Source organism: Ptychodera flava (genome assembly GCF_041260155.1).
Source record: "Ptychodera flava strain L36383 chromosome 3 unlocalized genomic scaffold, AS_Pfla_20210202 Scaffold_25__1_contigs__length_14229661_pilon, whole genome shotgun sequence".
In the NCBI taxonomy this organism is placed as follows: Eukaryota; Metazoa; Hemichordata; class Enteropneusta; family Ptychoderidae; genus Ptychodera; species Ptychodera flava.
This window is the reverse complement of record NW_027248279.1, coordinates 10,585,977-10,606,427: the sequence shown is the minus strand read 5'-3', so window position 1 is coordinate 10,606,427 and position 20,451 is coordinate 10,585,977. Positions and strand designations below refer to the sequence as shown.

At 37.5% G+C, this 20,451-nt stretch overlaps 2 protein-coding genes and 1 long non-coding RNA gene across 3 annotated transcripts in view; 1 reads left to right on the top strand and 2 right to left on the bottom strand.

Moving 5' to 3' along the window:
• Nucleotides 1-20,451, bottom strand: part of LOC139125243 (uncharacterized) — a 183,376-nt gene that overhangs the window by 15,712 nt on the left and 147,213 nt on the right. The gene's annotated exons all lie outside the window — the stretch shown is intronic.
• Nucleotides 1-20,451, top strand: part of LOC139125262 (uncharacterized) — a 213,079-nt gene that overhangs the window by 45,941 nt on the left and 146,687 nt on the right. The window lies entirely within an intron of this gene.
• Nucleotides 13,271-14,478, bottom strand: LOC139125478 (uncharacterized). The gene is made up of 3 exons (XM_070691548.1): nt 14,375-14,478; nt 13,601-13,685; nt 13,271-13,437 (listed from the first exon to the last, which is right to left on the bottom strand). The coding sequence occupies exons 1-3, from the start codon at nt 14,470-14,472 to the stop codon at nt 13,318-13,320; spliced, it is 303 nt and encodes a 100-aa protein (XP_070547649.1). The 5' UTR covers nt 14,473-14,478; the 3' UTR covers nt 13,271-13,317.

Genomic DNA, 20,451 nt, shown 5'->3' with positions numbered 1-20,451 from the left:
TGATAATTTTATTCTTGTCAATGATACAATGCACATACATACCGGCAGTGACAGAGATAACTCCGACTCTGATGTAGTTGAAGTAACGTTAACGTTTGTGTCCAAAGACGCTCTGATCATGTCAGTACTTGTACAAACGATCCGGCCAGAGAGAAACACATGGAAGACCAGGAGGCTTGAAAAGTTATCAGGGATTTTAGAATTCTGGCATATGAGACTAATCAAATAAGAAAAGAAAAAAGATGGGGTCACCAGGCTTGATTTCTAAATTTTCACATTCTCTGCGTAATACATAAAGTAAAACTTTGAACAGTAAAGACTAATTTAAATGAAAAATGTGTGACTAAATGGAATTATTTATTTTTTAACTAAATTGACCATTATTACACCCAAAATTTCAGAGATTAAAACGTTTTTATGAAATATTTAACCTTCCAGTATTGTCAATTTTGAGTAGCATCAATTCATATATGTCTTGTTCTTTAGAAACAAATTTTTGATAGGTCACTTCTCAACAACTTGATTTTGCATTTACCAACGAATTCACAATTCGCATACACTCTCATGATCGTCATTCTGTGTGCTCTTCAGCAGGTGTCGTTGACCCGGCCAGACTTGGATTAACTCGAGTCGGCTTTGACTGATAAATCCAAAAAGTTCACTGATGCGTTTAAAAATGAATCAATTTAAGAACTTGCCTTAGGAATATGACTCTACAAACTGCTAATAACAGGTAGTGTTGCACATCTACGAGCCCAATACATGTTTATATTTTTTTCTGCGCGCACATCCCTTACAAATATGCGCGTTTGTGATGGAGGGGGAGCGACTTGAAAAATTGTGATCATATAGAGGCGAGATTTGAATTTGTGAGGGTATTGTGGGGGGCTGAAAACAAAATAAGATTTCGATCGCGATCCACCCAATCGTTATTTGTGAACGCACCCTTTGACTTACAACTCCAAAAGATAGCATAATGGACAAGACGGCTGAGATCAAGCATAGACCCTCGAGGTACGTCTATGGGTCAACATGTGTTTCTTTGTTAAATACGTTTGGATATATCATGGAGGTAGTAGAGATATGGGGAAACACGATAGTCCACATCGTCGTATTCAGTGTAGACGTCTTTTCATCTTTTCTGTCTCTGTCTTACATGCGTTCTTTCCCGGGCAAGCTTGGGGTCATTTCTCAGTTGTCGATTTTGCTGTTTCCCAAAAACCTACCGACACATATTACAGGCAGACTAGTCACAAATCCTGGCAAGTGATGTGAAGTCAGTTGTACAGGACATTGGAATTTGAAACCAACGTCCCGTCATTATGAAGAGAACTCCATGATGGTGGTACGTTGCCCGCATTCAAACTTTGTATTGGGCGATCATCGAAACAAAAGACACATGATGGGCGTCATTGGTGAAAGGATTCGCAGAGAATAACGTGGCTTGAGGCACAATTTACGATTGTTCGCTGACGCAACACGTCCAACTGTTCTGCATACTAAGACAATACACGGTCTATGTTTCATTAGCAAGACAATTGTCTCCCCAAAAGCCCATTCATTGTTGGTAATGTATATGAATCTTCCTTACAAAGCATACGTCGTGTTTCGAATTTTACCCAGTATACACACACGAATTCTGGAGTACGATCTACAAGTTTTTCCAGATGTTAGTCCTGTCGTTAAACCATAGTGTTCTCCACGTATTTATTCACAATGTTGTAATCGTCTGTCTTTCGATGTTAAACCCAAGATTACCCACCATGTCTGCTTGAATATCACATGTAAATTTCGACGACTTACGTAAGCCAGGTGCCCCTGGGCGGAGCCGGGCAGTTCAAGTTTCGATTGAAACGGTCCGTTGCCGACAGAAGTAGAGCGTGAAATCAAACGATTTTCTAGCGTGATATACTTTGACACCTTCAATGCCAATTTAAAGGTCCTCTCCTCTTTCCTCAAGTGTCTTTACTCCTGGTTTGTACATTTCCACTGGAGGAAAGAAATGTTCCTTTCATGTACCACCCATGATAATAGACTGGAAGCGAGAATTTGATCAGACGTGTATCTCAGAAAATGAAGCCATGCGTAAAAGGTTAGAGATGTATCGTCTTGCAGGGAACACAATTAATATTTGAGTTTTCATGTCCGTGTACAATTTCAATTCTGTCGAGGGTCTATGCTATGAAAAGAAGAATCATAGCATTGCACACTGGGAAATATCGCTCACGAAAACGCCCACCTTTATTCACTGCTTCACAGTACAATTTACTTTTACACATAAAAAAATGAGTCTCGAAAACTGAGGCTATAACTATAGGTTCAGAAATAGTTTTAGCAGGCTGACACAAAATATCTCTTTGCAGATTCGTCCCCGTTTCTGTCAATGCCAACATAAATGTCAACGTCGCATACTCGTTTCTACAGCTTTCCAAGTCTGCAATAGAGCATGGATGTAAAAATCTATTTCAAGTTGCTACATCAATGAAGTTTTTACAGAAACGTTTAGATTAGAACTGGGTTGGAGTATTGTCTCGGCACAAATCATGACGTCTTCCCTTCGACACTGAGACCAAATGCGTTTTCCAGTAACATTAACGACATACAGACTGTACGGCTACAGTACAGTTGCAGCAACAGGTCCTACTTTTTATGCTATGAGTTCAGATTGCTTCTTGTGTTATACCTGGGAATGACGATGCGTTTTGACATGTCAATTCAAGACAAGACTGACAAGAGAAGTGAGAGTCGGTTTTTATCTGACTGGTTACCCAACCTAGTTTTTACCGGGACATGTATACTTATCACTACGGTTAATTTACAACAATATTGAGTCAAATCGTACTTACACGCGGATCTAATGTTGTTCGGGAGCCGTCATTATTTATGGCCTGGGGGTCGGAGGAATCTGAGGGGGTCACTCAAAATATCGAAAGCTACAAGGGGGGTTGCTCAAAAGTGCAGAACAAGAAGGGGGGCCTATTCAATTTTGTTGATATGTACTTAAGCATTTAGTGAAGTTATGAATTAATACAACAATAATAGTAAAGCACAGCAATATGTATGCTTGAGATATGTATGTTCATACACGGTATATGTACACACACACACACACACACACACACACACACACACACACACACACACACACACACATACATATATATATACCGTACTCTCTGTGCCAAAGTTCAGAGGTTGCCATAAAGCCATTATGGTGATAACCGGGAGGGCACATTGTATAAATTTTGTGTATATATATATTATATATATATATATATATATATATATATATATATATATATATATATATATATATATATATATATATATATATATATGTATGTATGTATGTATATATATATATATATATATATCATAATACAGGTGGTTTCAAGTAGAAACTAAAATCTCATTACACTAAGTGTTTCACAGTATTGTGATCTTCAGACGACAATGATCAGCTATTCGACGTGGCAAGCCTTATGTTAGACGCTAGTACTGAGTACATTTTTCAGTATTTCCTGATTAAAGATTGATATACTTGCCTGATTATTCATGAGAAACGTCTACTTTCTATATTCTACATTGTATAGGTTACCGATAGGGAAAAATGTGTAAAGCAAGCTAATTCTGATTCTATAAAGTTTAATACCATGTATGTCTGTCGCTATTTTTTCGTTTTCAAAAAATGTAATCTTCATTGAAATCAGTGAACTGGAATATAAGTTTTGGAATACTGTCTCAGATTTCTGTTCCTTTGAGTTTTTTATAGGAAGAAAATCTGAAAAAATACTCCTCAAGTGCCACCAAATAACTCTATTTTAATCTCTATTTTTCAAAAGCTCCAACCGCAGGAGGGGGGACACCCCGCTCCTGACCTCCCCCGCGACCTCTTGCGTGGTCGCTTGTGGTGCTTTCACACCACATCTTCGCCCTCTTGTGAAAAAATCATACGGAGAACACTGTATGTCATCAGAGCACTGGAGACAGACCTATACATCAGCCCCTGTCACAGTAATGGAACCTCTTTAATCAGGGTCTTTACAGTGCCTGTCGCAGCAGCTATCCATTTTACTGTATAGATATTTAACTTTCCCATTTTTTTTGGGGGGGGGGGTCACTCAAAATTTCTGAAGCAGAGAGGGGGGTTACTCAAACACGTCATGGTTGGCAAGGGGGGGGGGTTACTCGAAATTTTGGAGTTTCTAAAGCAATTCCTCCGACCCCCCCCCCAGGCCGTAAATAATGACGGCTCCCTTAGTTATGAAGATTCTTAGCTGTGGGTCCATAGCTGTGGTGTTTTCCGACGGGATTCCTGCCTTTTACGGGCTTGTTTTGACTTTTACGATTTTAACCCCGCCACCACAGCTATGGGATATTGCATAGACTAGTGTCCAAATCCGCCGCAAGCACCCTTTGCGCAAGTTTGTTCGACGATATTTCGAAAAAGTTTCCATCCAAATTACAAATTGCCAACACTCATCGACAGCTTGGTTATTAGGGACTCAGCACGACCAGAAATCCGCTCAAAATTCACTGAAATATCACCTTTTTTCTAGCCTCACCCGACATGACTACCCGGAGACCGCCATTTTGCTTGCGCACAACTGTTGGCCGAGGCTCAAAGTAGCTCTGCATGGCAGGGCTGTGATATACGGGTGGTGGGAGGCCGTATAACGCCGGTAACACACAGCTCTGCCATGCAGAGCTAGGCTCAAAGCAGCACGTCACTACAGTAACCTCTCAACTCCTAAACACAAACTGAGAGATTATGGCCGGCATCCGCGCCCCATGAACAATCACAAATCCTAGAACTGAACTTTTTCCCCCAAGTAAAAGTTTGATTTCAGTTTTGTGAGACTGGCAATGTCTATATTTGTGTCAACATACTCAGTTTCGTAAAAATCATTCATTTACATCTGTTTTAAAAGTCACACACTGAAAGAATGCTTTTCTCTTGATATTTGTTATTAACAAGTATTTTCTAACGGTTTTACAAATGATCAGTGACATAATTTGCTTGATTCCCGAAGAGTTCGCTTTGCGCAGACTCATTAGAATAACAAGTTGTATTGTTCCGTCCTAGACAGTTGAACAGTGTACAGTAGAGTGACAATTTACCAAAGGATTGTAACATAGGGGATGTTGGATACTTAGGCGTGAAGCTCTACGGTATGATGAAGTGTCGGCAATTTTTTTTAAGAAATCAATACCAAACAAATTAGACTTAGTGGAATTTAGCTGTTAGTAAGTTTATTCGAAATCTTTTGAAAAAATACAACTACATATTAAATTTCATTCATTCACTTATTTCGTCATAATTAAAAATAACGTAAAGTGGTGAAAATTGATTAGAATATATAATTACAATTGATATAATTTTCTCAGTTACAATGCTGTGCAGAATATAACAATTTGCTAAAAGACCTAAAATTGAATCTTAAAAATCTCAAAGGAAATGTAAATTTGAGATATTTTGTCTGTTCATAGTTTTTTTACGAACGTTTTAGCAAAAGTCAAAATCGTGACGTTTTCGCAATTACTCATTTTTGTCATTATTTTTTGATCAGTAATCGTTTCATAATGCGTTGCAGAATAAACAGGAAAACTGTCAACACTGCGCCTGAATATGAGTTTAAGACGTTGTAAGACATAAAGGGTTATTTTCAGGCTATTAACACTGTAAACGTTGAAAAATGATAAACAGAAAATCAATAAAAAACATAATTTCATACCTAACGATAAAATCTAAGTCAGAAAAGCAGATCAGTAAATCAAAGATTGACCAAACAATTGCAAATGCTTATTGATGTATGTACAGTGGTTTGTTAGTAAAGGGTGAGTCAGCATAACATAAATGAGAGGCTCGTTTATTAGTCCCAACGGACACCGTCCGGGGGGACTTATAGGTTTGGTCATGTCCGTGCGTGTGTGCGTCGGTGTGTCAGTGCGTCCGTGCGTCCATCCGTTCACGCAGATATCTCAGAGATGCCTGGAGCGATTTCATTCAAACTTGGTACAAGGATTAGGTACAAGGATTACTTCATATGTCATACATATGCACGTCAATTTGTTTTTTGATACCATTCAATATGGCCGCCAGGCGGCCATTTTATTAGGATTATGTACAGAGCCATAACTCAGACAAGTTGCAACCGATTTTATTCAAAGTTGGAACAAGGATATTGACCAATGCCATAGATATGCATGTTGATTTGTTTTGTTATACGATCCAATATGGCCGCCAGGCAGCCATTTTGTTACGATTTTCTCATATACAGAGCCATAACTCAGGCATATCTCAACCGATTTCATTCAAAGTTGGTACAAGGACATCGACCTATGCCATACATATGCACGTCAATTTGTTTTTGTGATACGCTCCAATATGTCCGCCAGGCAGCCATTTTGTTACGATTTTTTCATGTACAGAACCATCGCTCATACAAGTTGCAACCGATTTTATTCAAAGTTGGTACAAGGACATTGACCAATGTCATAGATATGCATGTTGATTTGTTTTGTGATACGATCCAATATGGCTGCCGTGCGGCCCTTTTGTTATGATTTTTTTATGTACAAAGTCATAACTCGGGCATATCTCAACCGATTTTATTCAAAGCAGGTACAAGGACATTGACCTATGTCATACATATGCACGTCAATTTGTTTTGTCATACGCTCCAATATGGCCGCCAGGCGGCCATTTTGTTATATTTTTTTATGTCCTTAGCCAAAACTCGGGCATTTCTCAACCGATATCACCAATTTTATTCAAGCTTTTTCATAACCATGGAACTTATTCTTGGCCATTGAGCACCATCTGTATCAAAGTAATTAATGAATTAATTAATGAAGTAATTAATGAACAGGACTCCATCCTCTCTGAGGAATTTTAATCAAAGTACCCATTAACAAGTGGGGACTGTGTCATCAACGATGAATTGTTATATGTGTTTCGTGTACAGACACAGAACATATCTCCTGCTTTCGCTCAATTGATGGGATTCAAATACAAATTAATCACATTTCAACCTAATACTTGCACTGCTTTTCAGACGGTTTGTACTGCAAGCGTTTCTGAAGAAAAATGATGATGCAATCAATACATTGAATTGTAATCTTAAATCCCGACTAACCGTATCTTTTAGAATTATTTTTTTGATTTTACTTTCAAGCAAAAATAAGTTTGTGAGAATGTACTAATTTAGATGTGTATATACACTTATTACAAACTACCCGCTGGGAGTGTATATGCAATTTTGAACAAGGTAAATATTACACTGCAATGAAATGATCAAGAGTTACAGCTAATGAGACTTTAAATAATTTCAATTCTTTGAAAGAGGGCTTGAACATGACCAAAAATTAGTCTTCCGGTGAGCCGTTTACTAGCATCTTTGAATTTTCCCTCGTCAAGTTTCTACGGTTTAAAATATATAAATAAAATTTGCCAAACATATTTATAAACAAAATGTCTTTTTTGATATTTCACAATATTATGTAATCGGCTCTATTTGTCTGTTCTTTGTAAAACCACATCCTTGCGACCGAGCTTAACAGCGCCCTCTTTCGAAAGGACTTCACAATCTGCCCGAGAGGCGCTTTGACAAACGTGGTAATAGGATAAGTGGGTTTTATGTAGTAAAATGACATTGATAAACAGCATGTTGGTAGACAGTTTGGTCGCTCTATCAATTCATCATACATCTAATCAGTTGTCCATTCGTTCAACCTTCCAACCTCAGGTCAATCAATTCACCATTTATTTGTAATTTATGTCAAGGCTACTGAGATTTTCATTTTAATATCAATACTTATTTATACAGCTAAGTACTCATGTCACTTACTATGAATCTGTAAACACCTCAACACTGTAGAATGCTTTGTGAACATTAGAATTAAAAATTGAAATTTCCCCTGGCGAAAGTTGAAAACAAAATTTATAGAACAAATAATTATCAACGATAATTCCGCTATCCATGTTCATACACTTGCTGCTCAAATTGGCCAAGTAATGCACATAAACGTTATATTTTGATTTTGCAATCGCTTTCAAGGCACACGTTGCTGTCTTCAGATAGTACCCAATGGCCCCACTTCTTTGCACGCTCAATTTTGGCTTCATTTCCGCGTATGTGATTGTTCAAAGTTATGACAGGTTTTGCCTTCGCCCGAACCTCAATCCGTGAATACCACGTTCCGACGACAAACTGTTCAATTGGAAGCCATTGTATCTTCACGCTGTACGTATCCTCTTGTACAATTTGGCTGAGTAAGATTTGTTCTGAACCCTTGTGAGTGATGTCTTCAGTGTTTGAATTGTATTGAACCAAAATTGATTGCAACTTCTTGATGAGTTCATCCCAAACTTTGAGTGTCCCGGATGTAGCGTTCAGAGCACCTGTCACGTTGTAGGATGGTTTAAGGCCATCACAGTTATGCATGGCTATCATATCGAAATCCTGAGATTTAGATAGCGATGTCATAGGATTGTTGACCCAAAATGCGTCTGCCTCTGTGATAAATACAGGAATGTGTTCGTATTTCAAGAACCAATCGATAAGAAGTGAGCGATGAAGTATAAACCTGTAGTAAACAACCTCCCCATACTGCATTGCGTTCTCCACACCAAACTCTTGCAGCGCCACGTTCAAAGAAGGCTTCCACGCCTTTAGATGTCTGTAGGATTCAACATCGCTGGTAGTAAAAGAACCTGTGGTAATACCAGCTTACCAAAACACTGAACATCGCAAATCCAGATTTTAGTAATGTTAATGTATGCGAACTTTAGAAACTGAAGATTAACGAAACCTTACTTGCTATGAATTTTTCTCGCCAGGATGGTGACGTTGGAATGGATCAAAGAATCTGGCTCCCTTCTCAGCACAGTCTCTCCGAAACCAAGGCTTGCCACATTCGTCTCTGCTGCCCCAAGAAACTTTACCGAGAGATACGCGACGACAAGACAGAAGACAATGATGAGAACCTTTTCAGTCGTGTCGATTCTTTTCCTAGAAATCAGTAGCATCGTCAGGTATTGACGTACAATTCGGCTATACAGATATGTAAACCTGAATCCTCTTCACTGTCTGATGTTCTCCTGGTTGCACACTGACAAATGAACAATATTATTCAGGCTAGTGAAATTTTATTCCGACTCAATAAAAAGTTATATTCTTTTAAATGTTTTAGCACGCTCAACGAAGCAGAAAGATATAAAATTTCTTCAAATTTCCCTTGAAGATACTTTAAATAATGTTCATCTTTAGAATCAACGATACAAATCAGGTCTTACTATGTGAAGTTTGCAACAGTGGCGAAATTTACCTGAAATTTCCTTCCTTTAATTTGTCAGCGTTATTTCGTTTATTAATATATAACTTAATTAAGAATTGTTCACTTTGGGAAGGAGCAAAACTTTCAATATCACACGTATTACTGACAGAGCCTAAATTTTGAAGTGTTTTCAGCGCTGTACATACCATAGGCGGCCCATACATATTGATAAGCTTATTATTGAGTTTTTCTCAGTTTTCTCTGTCACTGTCAGCCCCTCTCCTTTTCTTCATGCTCTGACTGATCGTAGTAAATAAAATAAATGACTATATAGCCTAACCTATAGCCTCTTGACTCTTTATTCATTTTACACTCCATTACAAGGACGTATATCTCTCATACACACATGCTGTAATTGATTAGTCAACACAACTAATTATGCTAATCCGTGGACTTATCAGAGGTTGGTCAACATCGGAAAGATAGTGATGTTCCCGTTTTAGTAACCATTCCTATCTTTCGCGATGTTGACCAACCCGTAAAATCCCTGATAAGTCCACGGATTAGCATAATTAGTTGTGTTGACTAATTAATTACAGCATGTGTGTATGAGAGATATACGTCCTTGTAATGGAGTGTAAAATAAATAAAGAGTTACAGAGGCTAGGTTATGTTATATAAACCATTTATTTTATTTATTCCGATCATTCAGAGCATGAAGAAAGAAGAGAAAATGATAGAGAAAACACTGAAAAACTCAGTAGTACTTATTGGGTCGCCTGTGTACATACTGTGATATAAGTCTGTATATCATCATTCCAACTCATTGACAGCTTTGAATGTTAACTCGGGTGTTTACCAAAAACAATATGTCAAGCTCTACGATTTCATCAAAAACAAAGCCCCTTGATTAGTAATACACAGAGGGACTGTAGGACTTTTTTAAATGTGAGGGACATCACATGCACATAAAATAAGTCGACATCCAATTTATCTCATTTATAAAGTTGTCTTTGCCTATCATAAGTACCCCTAATTTGTGGTAATACGGACAGTTGACATGACAATCAGAGATCGAAATATACAAACAATATGAACGGCAGCGATGCCTCTTTGTGAAAATATATTTCGGATTCCTTGCATATAAGATCAGAGGATGCAACATAAAATACGCACCCTAATTCTGTAAACCAAATCGGAGTGCGAGATCCGATGCTTCAATGAGTTTTTGAAATCCAGTTCTCTTTTCTGAACAGAGATTTGTAGAATAATCGTCCTGGTTTGTGGATGCCGTGTCTCAGCATCAGTGAGACGTTAGTTGTACATGCAAAATTTATAAAAACCCTGGTCTGGTATAAACAACAGCTGTTTCATGATACAGGGGAAATTGGATTGCAACCTTTCCACTCACACATGTTTACGTCTTTATGTATTCAAGAATATTAGAAGCACAATGGAAAACATTTGCCGATTCCTATTGTCTTTGAGGTCAGATTCCATCACAATTTCTATACGAGGTCATCCCATTTAATCTGAGTTAATCTTTCGCCATCGTACATAATCCATTTGAATATTCAGATTTAAAAAAATGACACAGACAAAGCTTGGTGAGTTTTACAACCTCGTTTATTCAAACTTTATCATCATTCTACAACGTGATCAGTTAGTCTTTGTTTTATTTGTCATTTAAGTCCTGCATAATATCACTCTATTAATATTTCATTCTGAAGAAATGTTCACACACATGACACACTTCAGCGAATCAGTATAGAGTATCTCCAGTTACTCCCTGCTTGTTGAATCGCAGCGTCGTTGCCAGCGTTACAACATTCTGTATCCATCCAATTCCCCCAACAACCATAGGGGCTACTGTTCTTGTCATAACCCCAGACTATTTGTTGACCTGTCCAGCCAATACCATGGTGCGGATAATCTGGATAGGTGCCAGTCTGTGGGAAGATGTATTACGTACATTTCAACATCGGTTAAATCAATAATTTCAGATGCTCAAGTTAGTTCTTTCTCACATAAATAACAGTGGCTTTTCCTCGTCTCTTAGAATTTTTTCAAAGTTCTCCATCACCCCAAGACTTAGCGTGCTGTTATGACTTCTGTGACTATATTCTTCAAAACAAGGTGATTATGAATGTTGGAATCAAACTTCATATTATTCTTAAGCATGAATAAGAGATGACTATGTACAATGGTGTGTAACTTTTAGGCTGTAATCACTTTATTGACAAACAAAATTACAAACCAAACTATAAATTAAGGTAAACATTACAACTATTGTGATCTGTTATTTGAATAGTCAATGCAGTCATATAGGTGATAGCATTATTTACTGTGAAATGTGATCTCTGCTGTTGGGCAGAATTGTCCCTGAGGCTGCCTTTTGCCCATTTTGGCGATGTATAAATTGCTCTGATAAAGTTTGTGTGCGATGTGTGATAGCGAGTGTGTGAGTGTGCGTACTTCGTGAACTCTACAGTAGTGTGCGTGGGTCGCAGTCAGAGTAATTGCAACAATTTAGCTCGGTTATTGAACCACTCTTTTCCGCCTAGGGTGTGGATTTGACCGAGCGCATTTGACGGTGACGCTTCGCTATGTGATTGGATGCCTTACGTTGTGTGTTCGAATTGGATTAAAAGTTTACTGAAATTTCATCGAATCACTTGAAACCCTCGTCAAAAGATTGTTGTCAGGTTAAAAGGTATTCTTTTAAAAGTTCAAAGGTCGTAAGAGAAATTATGTCAATTAGGATGGTGCGGACAGTAACACCCAGGATGAGGGTTAGAGTTTTTTTGTGATTGAATCTTTGGCGGGTCACTTTTTTGTTTGTTTGTTTGTTTGTTTGTTTTTCTTGCTAACACTTTTGTAGGGTCACCATCACAGGCGTTATGTTGACTGGTAAGTTTGTGAAAGCGTAGTTTATGCTTTGAGTTTATGCTACGTTCTGACGTTCTGATACGTAGCCTTACCACCGCTACATATCAGAACGTCGGAACGTAGCATAAACCCACAGCATAGACTACGCTTTTACCCAGTCAACATAAAGTCTGTGGTCATCATTCTTCACGCAGAGTCATTTTGAAATACCCTGCCCTCGCCCCACCCCATCCCATGGGCAATTTCTGTCACGTATATCTGCGCGAGCGTATATGGGTTTACACCTTTTGTGATATTTTGGCATATGCATGGATCTGCATCTAAATTTACGTCTTGATAAACACTCTAGTGCAGATGATAGCAAGACCGGCGTAAAGCAACACATTTAATCAAATGACGCGGGGATTTATGAAAATCAGTTATAAAGATACTTTTACAATTTAAAGAACTATATTGATTATCGTCAAATTAGATTCGAATTTTTTTCCCAAACGATCGGGGAAACTGTAGTAACAATAACCGTATGAAAAATTAAGTCATTATCCATGGATATGTTTGCTATTCCAGTAAATTCTATTTATTTGATGTCAATAATGGAAGCCATTAGGTATGTGAGTTTTTAGTGTTACAAAGACTGCACTGTATAAATGCTAATATTGTCTATTACACTTAGTTGAAAATAAGAGTCGATATAGAAAAATATAAGAAAACATCAAAAATAAGAAAAGGATTGAAAGATACATGAAACTGTTTGCGAGCGATTACCATAACTATTTTGAAAGTTTTTTAAACTTTTTTGGAAGCATTTAATAAGCTATATGTACGGAGGCACTGTGGACCAGTGGTTAGGGTAACGAACTCACTATCGGAGGATGGTGAGTTTGAGACCCGGTGCAAATCCCGGTAGATCCAGAGCCCGATCCAGAGTAGCGGATTCACTGTCGGAGGACGGTGAATTCTAGACTCTAGCTCGTTGCTGTGCAAGGAACTTTTCCCCTCAGTGCTCTAGTGGACTAAATAAAAAATTCATTGCTGAAATATGTTCACATCGATAAAAGTTTCAAAATTATGTAGCTTGACATTGAAAAATTAGATGACCCACCTGATACGCCCTCTAACTGTTGGTGGCGCTGCTTTTCAAGACAGCAATCAACTATGTTTCCCGCAAAATCCATCGATGTAACATTCTCCCTTCAGTCCTGTAGTCTTCATATAGTAGCCATAGTGTGACACAATATCAGCCAGTGAGGGCGCCCAGCCATAAACGACCTGGTGTGTAAAGAGGTAAGGACTGGGCAGGGTTTTTATTTCATCACACACTTTTAGTATCCAAAACACTTCAGTCCGCAACATGTTCTTAGAATTGAATATTCACCATTAAACCATACATTTTGTTAACATTTTGTAATGCAATAGATTTCTTTAGTCTCACCTCTGTGTAAACATTGAGATCCAGTCCATTAGTGTAGATAGATCTGCTTGTTGAATTGACAGCAACAAATCGAATATCGTCATTCCTGAATTTGGATAAAGCAAAATGATGCAATTTATACCATAACCGGAATTTGCCCACTCTTCCTGCTAAATAATATGTGAAAGTTTACTTTAGTTTTGCTTTCTAGTCTTGCTGTTGCTGCCTTCTTCTTACTCGTCATTATGGCGAGCTAAAGTAATAATTAAACCTCAAGGTGAAATTTGCATAAGTGAGTTTTTCTGGGCCAAATATTTGACAGTTTTTGGTAGATAGTTTAAATGTCTGCTATTACTTCCTTCACCTTCAATCCCATCGAAGCACATTGTAAGTGATGTTATTTCTAAAGTTTTGGCAATTTTGTTGTTGTTTCAACTTTATATGAAAATGACAATATACACTAAGTTACCGAAATGTATTAACCTTTGAATGATCACCTTTCTCGAGTACTTTGTGTAACGCTGAACAAAAGTGAGACGGCGACAACTCAGGAGCCATGTAAATGACGTCAGCTAGGCGGATGACTCACGAACCATAACATTTAGACAAGAAACGCCTTCCTGAACAAAAAATACCGTTTAACGTGTATACTTATACCGTGATGATAATTGCAATGAGAAGTAGGACGAAGGACGACGTTTATGATGATGATGATGATAATGATGATGATGGTGATGATGATGATGATGATGATGATAGCCGTAGTAAGAAAAGCAAATTGTTATGTATGCTTACCTTATTATGGATTGGTAGAATTCAGCGCCACTGCTATCACTATCAGGGCGTGTCATCATGTTAAAGACCCTTGTCCACCCTCCCCCGTTAAAATCCATTTCACAGTACACCTTTGTGTATGGCAAGGAAAATAGTGAAATAAGGCAAATGAAGTGTGTTGAAATAAAAGATTACATGTACTTCTGTCTTGGAATCACATCAAAATAATACGTCACATATTACTGGGTTATAGCCAAAGATGAACACGCGTAAGTGAATAAAGTAATATGTATAGGGTAAAGCCCAATTACGAGGGCTCTTCTGGTATATAAAGGCCAACCCAATGATAAAATGTTGAGGTCGCAGGCCGAGACATTTTACCGTAGGGTTGGACTTTCTTACCAGAAGAGCCCGAGTACGAGGTTTTATCCGACTTAAAAACTATCGCCCCTAACTAATATATTTTCGTTTTCAATGTGTTTACGTCAACCGTCCCCTTTGTCAATGTAACATGTTTAGGATATGAATATAGCCTTCCAATGTAATGAAACATTCTATAAATGCCCTAGTGCACATTATATAAATGCCCTAGGGCACAGCAGATTTTGTTTTTCAGCTGGTTTCCGCTGTGTTACCAAATTTGAATATTAAAATATACCAGATGTCTACAGAATATGACATGTTCACTTGTGATTGGACAGTACTTTACTACGGCGCTGTCATTCGTTTTTGGAATTTGGTGACCAAGGCTTTATGAGTAAATAAAACACCCTGAATTGAGCACTCTGATTGGTCAATCAACAGTAGATAGTTTTTAAATAGAGTTATGGATACCTTTGTCGCTTGTTTGACATTCGAGTCAGGATAAATCCAATATTGACCGCTTTCACGAACGCCACAGGTGTATAGGTCCTTGCAGGACTTCCCAGGCTGTGTGATGGTTCCTGGTTTAGTGTCATACATCAACAACCAGTCCTTCAGTAGGCAATTAATTCGAAAAGTTACAAATGATAAGTTTGCCATAATTTTGTAGCCATCAAGTATAGCACGCATGGCCATGCTGCAATCTTTTGTACACCGTGCGTCCACAGATCGGTTCATGACTAGAAACTCGTACTTGATAGAAAGCCTTGGCGGCCATAGTGTATCTATCAAATATAGTTTTAATCAAAATGTAAGTATGTTTATTATAATTATGACTTGTACAAAAATGAAATCGTTTTTGAAAATTACTGATCGATCACTTAATGTATTGCATTATAAATAGGTGAGAACTTTTAGTCACTCTGTTACGTTAATGACGATACGCCAATGGATAAATCGAAAACGGAAAGAAATGATGTGATGTCATTCTAATACGTATGATCAAGATGAACTAAGCAGTGAAAGGCTTACAAATCGATAAAAAAGCACATAATTTATTTAGTGTACGTACCTCGCCGTTGTATATAGCCGAATCTGATTCTTGGAGAATTGCAACATGATATTTAAATCGGCTGTACAGTTGTCTTTACATTCTTGGGAGTTGCAACCACACACGCCTGGTAGGAGTTGTCAGAAAAAATAGGCATATGAATGAAGTTTAAGAACTCTAAATTGTCAAATTTACAGCATTGCTGATTTCCAGATTTCCATAAGCACAAGAAAAAAATTGTGTGTATAGATTTGTTTGAATACCTTGTTGCTTTCCAGCTATCAGTGGAACAATGAATAGGTCTATTGAGATCAATAACTATTAGGGAAATTATATATCTGCATAGAAAAACTCACCATCGTAGTTGTTGATAGGCAAAGAGCTGCAAACCAGAGGAAACAACACGTACCGTCAGCATTTCTATTTCCGCAGAGTGTAGTTAGGTGAAATGTCACTGGAAAGTCACACTTCTGTTTTTTTCTAAGATCACCGTGGCGTTTTATAGCTTTGCTTGTTTCGTTCACGTTGCATTTCGTGAGAGACACCATGGGAGGTATTAATTGATTAGTCCGCTCAAGATAGCATGAATTTCAATTAAGATGAAAGTAAACATACATTTTAATAGGTAATGTTTTATACTTTACAAGTATAAAGTTAATATTGTACAGTCCAACCTGCTTCAGTAAATGAAATGCAGGTGTCATTTCAGAGGTGCCAGTTTCAGAGCGAAATTGCTAATTATGCCACTGCATCGATGAAGACTTGTCCAAAAACATGCTAAAGTGCATCAATATGCAATACGTAAACATTCTTAGCAGGATTATTTTCGTCCTTGTGGGCATAACATTTTGAACAATTCAATGCGTAGCTGTTTTCGAGTTATTGAAACAAGGTAAATCCCTTTTATCATCAAACGTAAATTCACACTTAAAATGTCAGAGTTAACTGTTGTAAGAAAACCTATCGGCCGTGCTTTGTCGGAACTGGCAATTCTGAGTGGCGTGTGGTCATATTTGCTGTACTATATTCAGAACAAATGGACCATAAACTGTATCTGTTTAGCCACGCTCCATGGCTCCCGAATTTACATTTCGAAATTGAAAAATAACTAAGTTTCGAAGCCAACACTGGTATGTGTATCATGTTGGACAGAATCGGAATATACATCAAGGCAGCAAAACGATTAATAGATGCAATTAAAATGAAAAATAATATCAAAACAGTAGGGTACTGCCATTTTCTATTAGTTAGAGGTCAGATACAAAGATTGACTCGTCAATATGACACTGCATTACGTTGTTTTAAATGGATTAATATACCATCAATAACAAATGAAAACTAATAACCGCATTGTTTCATTTTGAAACGAGCATTTTACAAACTACAGTCGACGCTCAAGTAAGTTAATGCATGGGTGTTCGTACCCATCAAGCCAAAAAGTAAGAAAATGATCAATTATCTTTAAAAACCACCAGATTTGATTGATATTTGGCCTAATTATTGGAATTATTAAATTCTTTCAAAAAATGTCTGCCTAAATCTTGACGAGTTGAGTCACGTGACCAAATCTGATATTTTCCCGCCAAAATTTACGTCTTTATTAATTTTAATATTCCAACCGTAAACCGTAAATTTTCTTGATTTTCTTTGCACTTTTGGAAACAACATCTATCATATTCTTTCAAAATACATGGCACTCATGAAACTCTATCTATACTTCTTTCTGATATTCAAAATATTCATGTAAAACGTCAAAATATTATATTTGTTGTTTTTTGTGAAGAAATAATATTCAAAATTAGATAATTTGCATCTGCCACTAGTTCTAACACAAGTTCCCATCCCATTTTACATTAAGTGGTCTTAATATTTTAAATATTTTGATGTTTAGCGGTTGGAATATTGAGTTATTTGCAATATACAATTTTGGCGGGAAAATAACAGATTATGGTCACGTGACCTGACTTAGGTAAGATATTATGATAAATTTCAACTTAATCAAATGCGAAACATATTTTTGGCAATTTTTAAAATTTTCTGACCAGGTCTGATTAAAAAGTATGTTCAAACTGATTTTACATGTACGTAAGCCTATGCCCATGCATTAACATACCTGAGCGCTGCAAGAAGTAAAACCTTTCCAAATACAAAAACAGAAGTAGACACGAATTTATGGATGGACCATCGACGACCTTTACATGAAAACGTTGGAAAACAGAGGAATCGATTTGAAATGAAAGAGAGGAATCGATTTGAAATGAAATGTTAAAACATGTCGTGAGCATTCCTCACTTAATCTACTTAGATGGAAACATTTCATTGGATTGTTTAAATTTCTGTATGTTCTGTTAGTTTCCCGTGACAAATATCTCTATGTTGTCTATACACTGTTACAAATAAATATCGAGTATATCAGCATCGAGAGTGGTAATAATACCATTGATGCGTGTTAAACATATCATGCATATTATATCTCGTTTTGGAGCTATGGACTTGTGACGTATTTTGTTGTTTATTTAAGTATACACTATTACAAGTGTTCAGTATAGAGGTAATTTTAAAAGGTGTCTCGCAGTTTTATTTTGTCTATGGAAACGTATTCTTCTCACCAAGCTGGAAAGCTCTGAAGTCGACAATATGGCTTCAAAGTGATATCAATGCCATTGATAACGTCATTTGATTTTATACCGAGTGCTCACTGCATTGGTTTTCTCTTTTTATGTAAAATCTAATCTTATCAGGATCGGAGATGCCTGTGTGCCTCTTTAAATCCCATTTTCCATAAAATTTGTGGGTTCAGACTGTGCAACTTCTCAACTTCTTGATTCGAAAGATGACGTACGGCTTTGTTGTTCGCTGTTAAAGAAGCCTGATACTTCGTGTTGCACGAAGAGTTGGTTCGAGTTGAGGGATAAACTACCAAATGATGCACATCGACCATAAACTAATTCTGGCAGCTATGTATGGTCTACAGTAAAGTTTATCTTACTATATGTTTATTGTATCACCATTGCAATTATTCCCAAGCGTATGTCACATCAAATACTTTCATGTGAATCTTGGGCAAGATAGCTTCAGACAAGTAGCGATTTTTACTTCTAGAAAGAAGAAATAGGCAGGATTCAGGCAAATACAAACACTCATGGATTGAAAGATAGACAAGAGGTACTCAACAAGACATGCAACAAAGAAGAATGTATGGAGACAGATAAAGTATACAAATGATAAAGACACAGGCATGACCAGTCATACTTTAATCGTGTAAATGTAGGCGAAAAGAAGAGAGATACTTTTTCAAAGGGTTGATACTTGAGCAGGCAGGCATACATGAAGACAAATGGACATACAAAAGGACAGAAACACAGGGAGACACGTGGGAATTCTGACAAACTGGTTGGCAGAAAAATACGCGATCAGCGAATCAGTGACGTGTTTTTGCCAATCGCAAACGCGCATTTCGCTAAAGCCGATCTACTGCGGTGATTCAAATACCCAAGGACAATTGTATAGCCGTTTTCGAAGGAATAAACTAATTTGATTTTCTGAGGCAATTTACAGGCGAAAAATTCATCAACCACAGTGGAAAGACGTCTATAGGATGTTTATTTTTGTAATCATTAAACTTTCAGCGAAATTCTGAATCAATATATACCCTGGCTTCAATAGATCACTGTTGGCTATATACCCGGACAAAGTACGATATGTATCGTGCCGTTTCAACAATAAGACATAATAACCGGACTGGTATCATGATATGATACCTCTTAAGCCGTTCCTGACGTTGTAGATGACGTACCAACATTGCTGTTGGAGGTAATTGGGGGTGTTGGGGGGGGGGGGGGAGATTAGAGACAGAGAGAACGAGAGCCAGATACAAAAGGATGCACTTTGAAGGTATAATGTCGCCTGTTCCAATTTTACCATAGTTACCATCGAAATAGAAAATCTAACCAATAACAGATTTTAAGCGGGTGGCCGCTTTTTAAAAACAGCGCCCCATATGGGCATTTTGAATATCAAGGAACGCCTCTTTGACCATATATTGGCATATTAGATTACAGGTGACTGTATACCTTTTATGACTGACTGATTTACTCAGTTACGTACTGTTTTCTTATCAGCTTATTTACTCGCGCACACACATACTTTCACACTCACTCATTTTGGTCATTCACTTAGTAAATCTCTTGCCTAAATATCAAACCTATCGTATATTTTCCATTATTGTAGTACTGCAATTCAAGCCCTAAGATTTGTAATTAGATCCTCAACAATGTCTCAGTGAGAGACGATGGGCACTAAGTGTCCCTCCTTCAACCAAACAAAGTTGTTTTGATTAGCAATGTCACCTTTTAATTCACAATATTCATCAACTAAGAGTTTAAATAGATGGACACATCTTGCGAAACCACAGCTCTTTGTAAGCACGAATGCAAAGCTCACACCGTAAATGGCCACTTTTAGGCAACCCGAAATGTGGAGAGGCGCCCTCTACGCTATTAAACGAAATGTTATAATGTGTTGAAACTAAAAAAAATGGACCAATCTGCCACATGACGATTATAAATCCGTTTACAAATACTGGTTCTTAAATCCATGACTGACGAATATAAAGATTATGGGAACCTGCTACCGCACGGTTCAGCATTATCTAATAAGTGGGGCATCTGCATTAGATAAACAT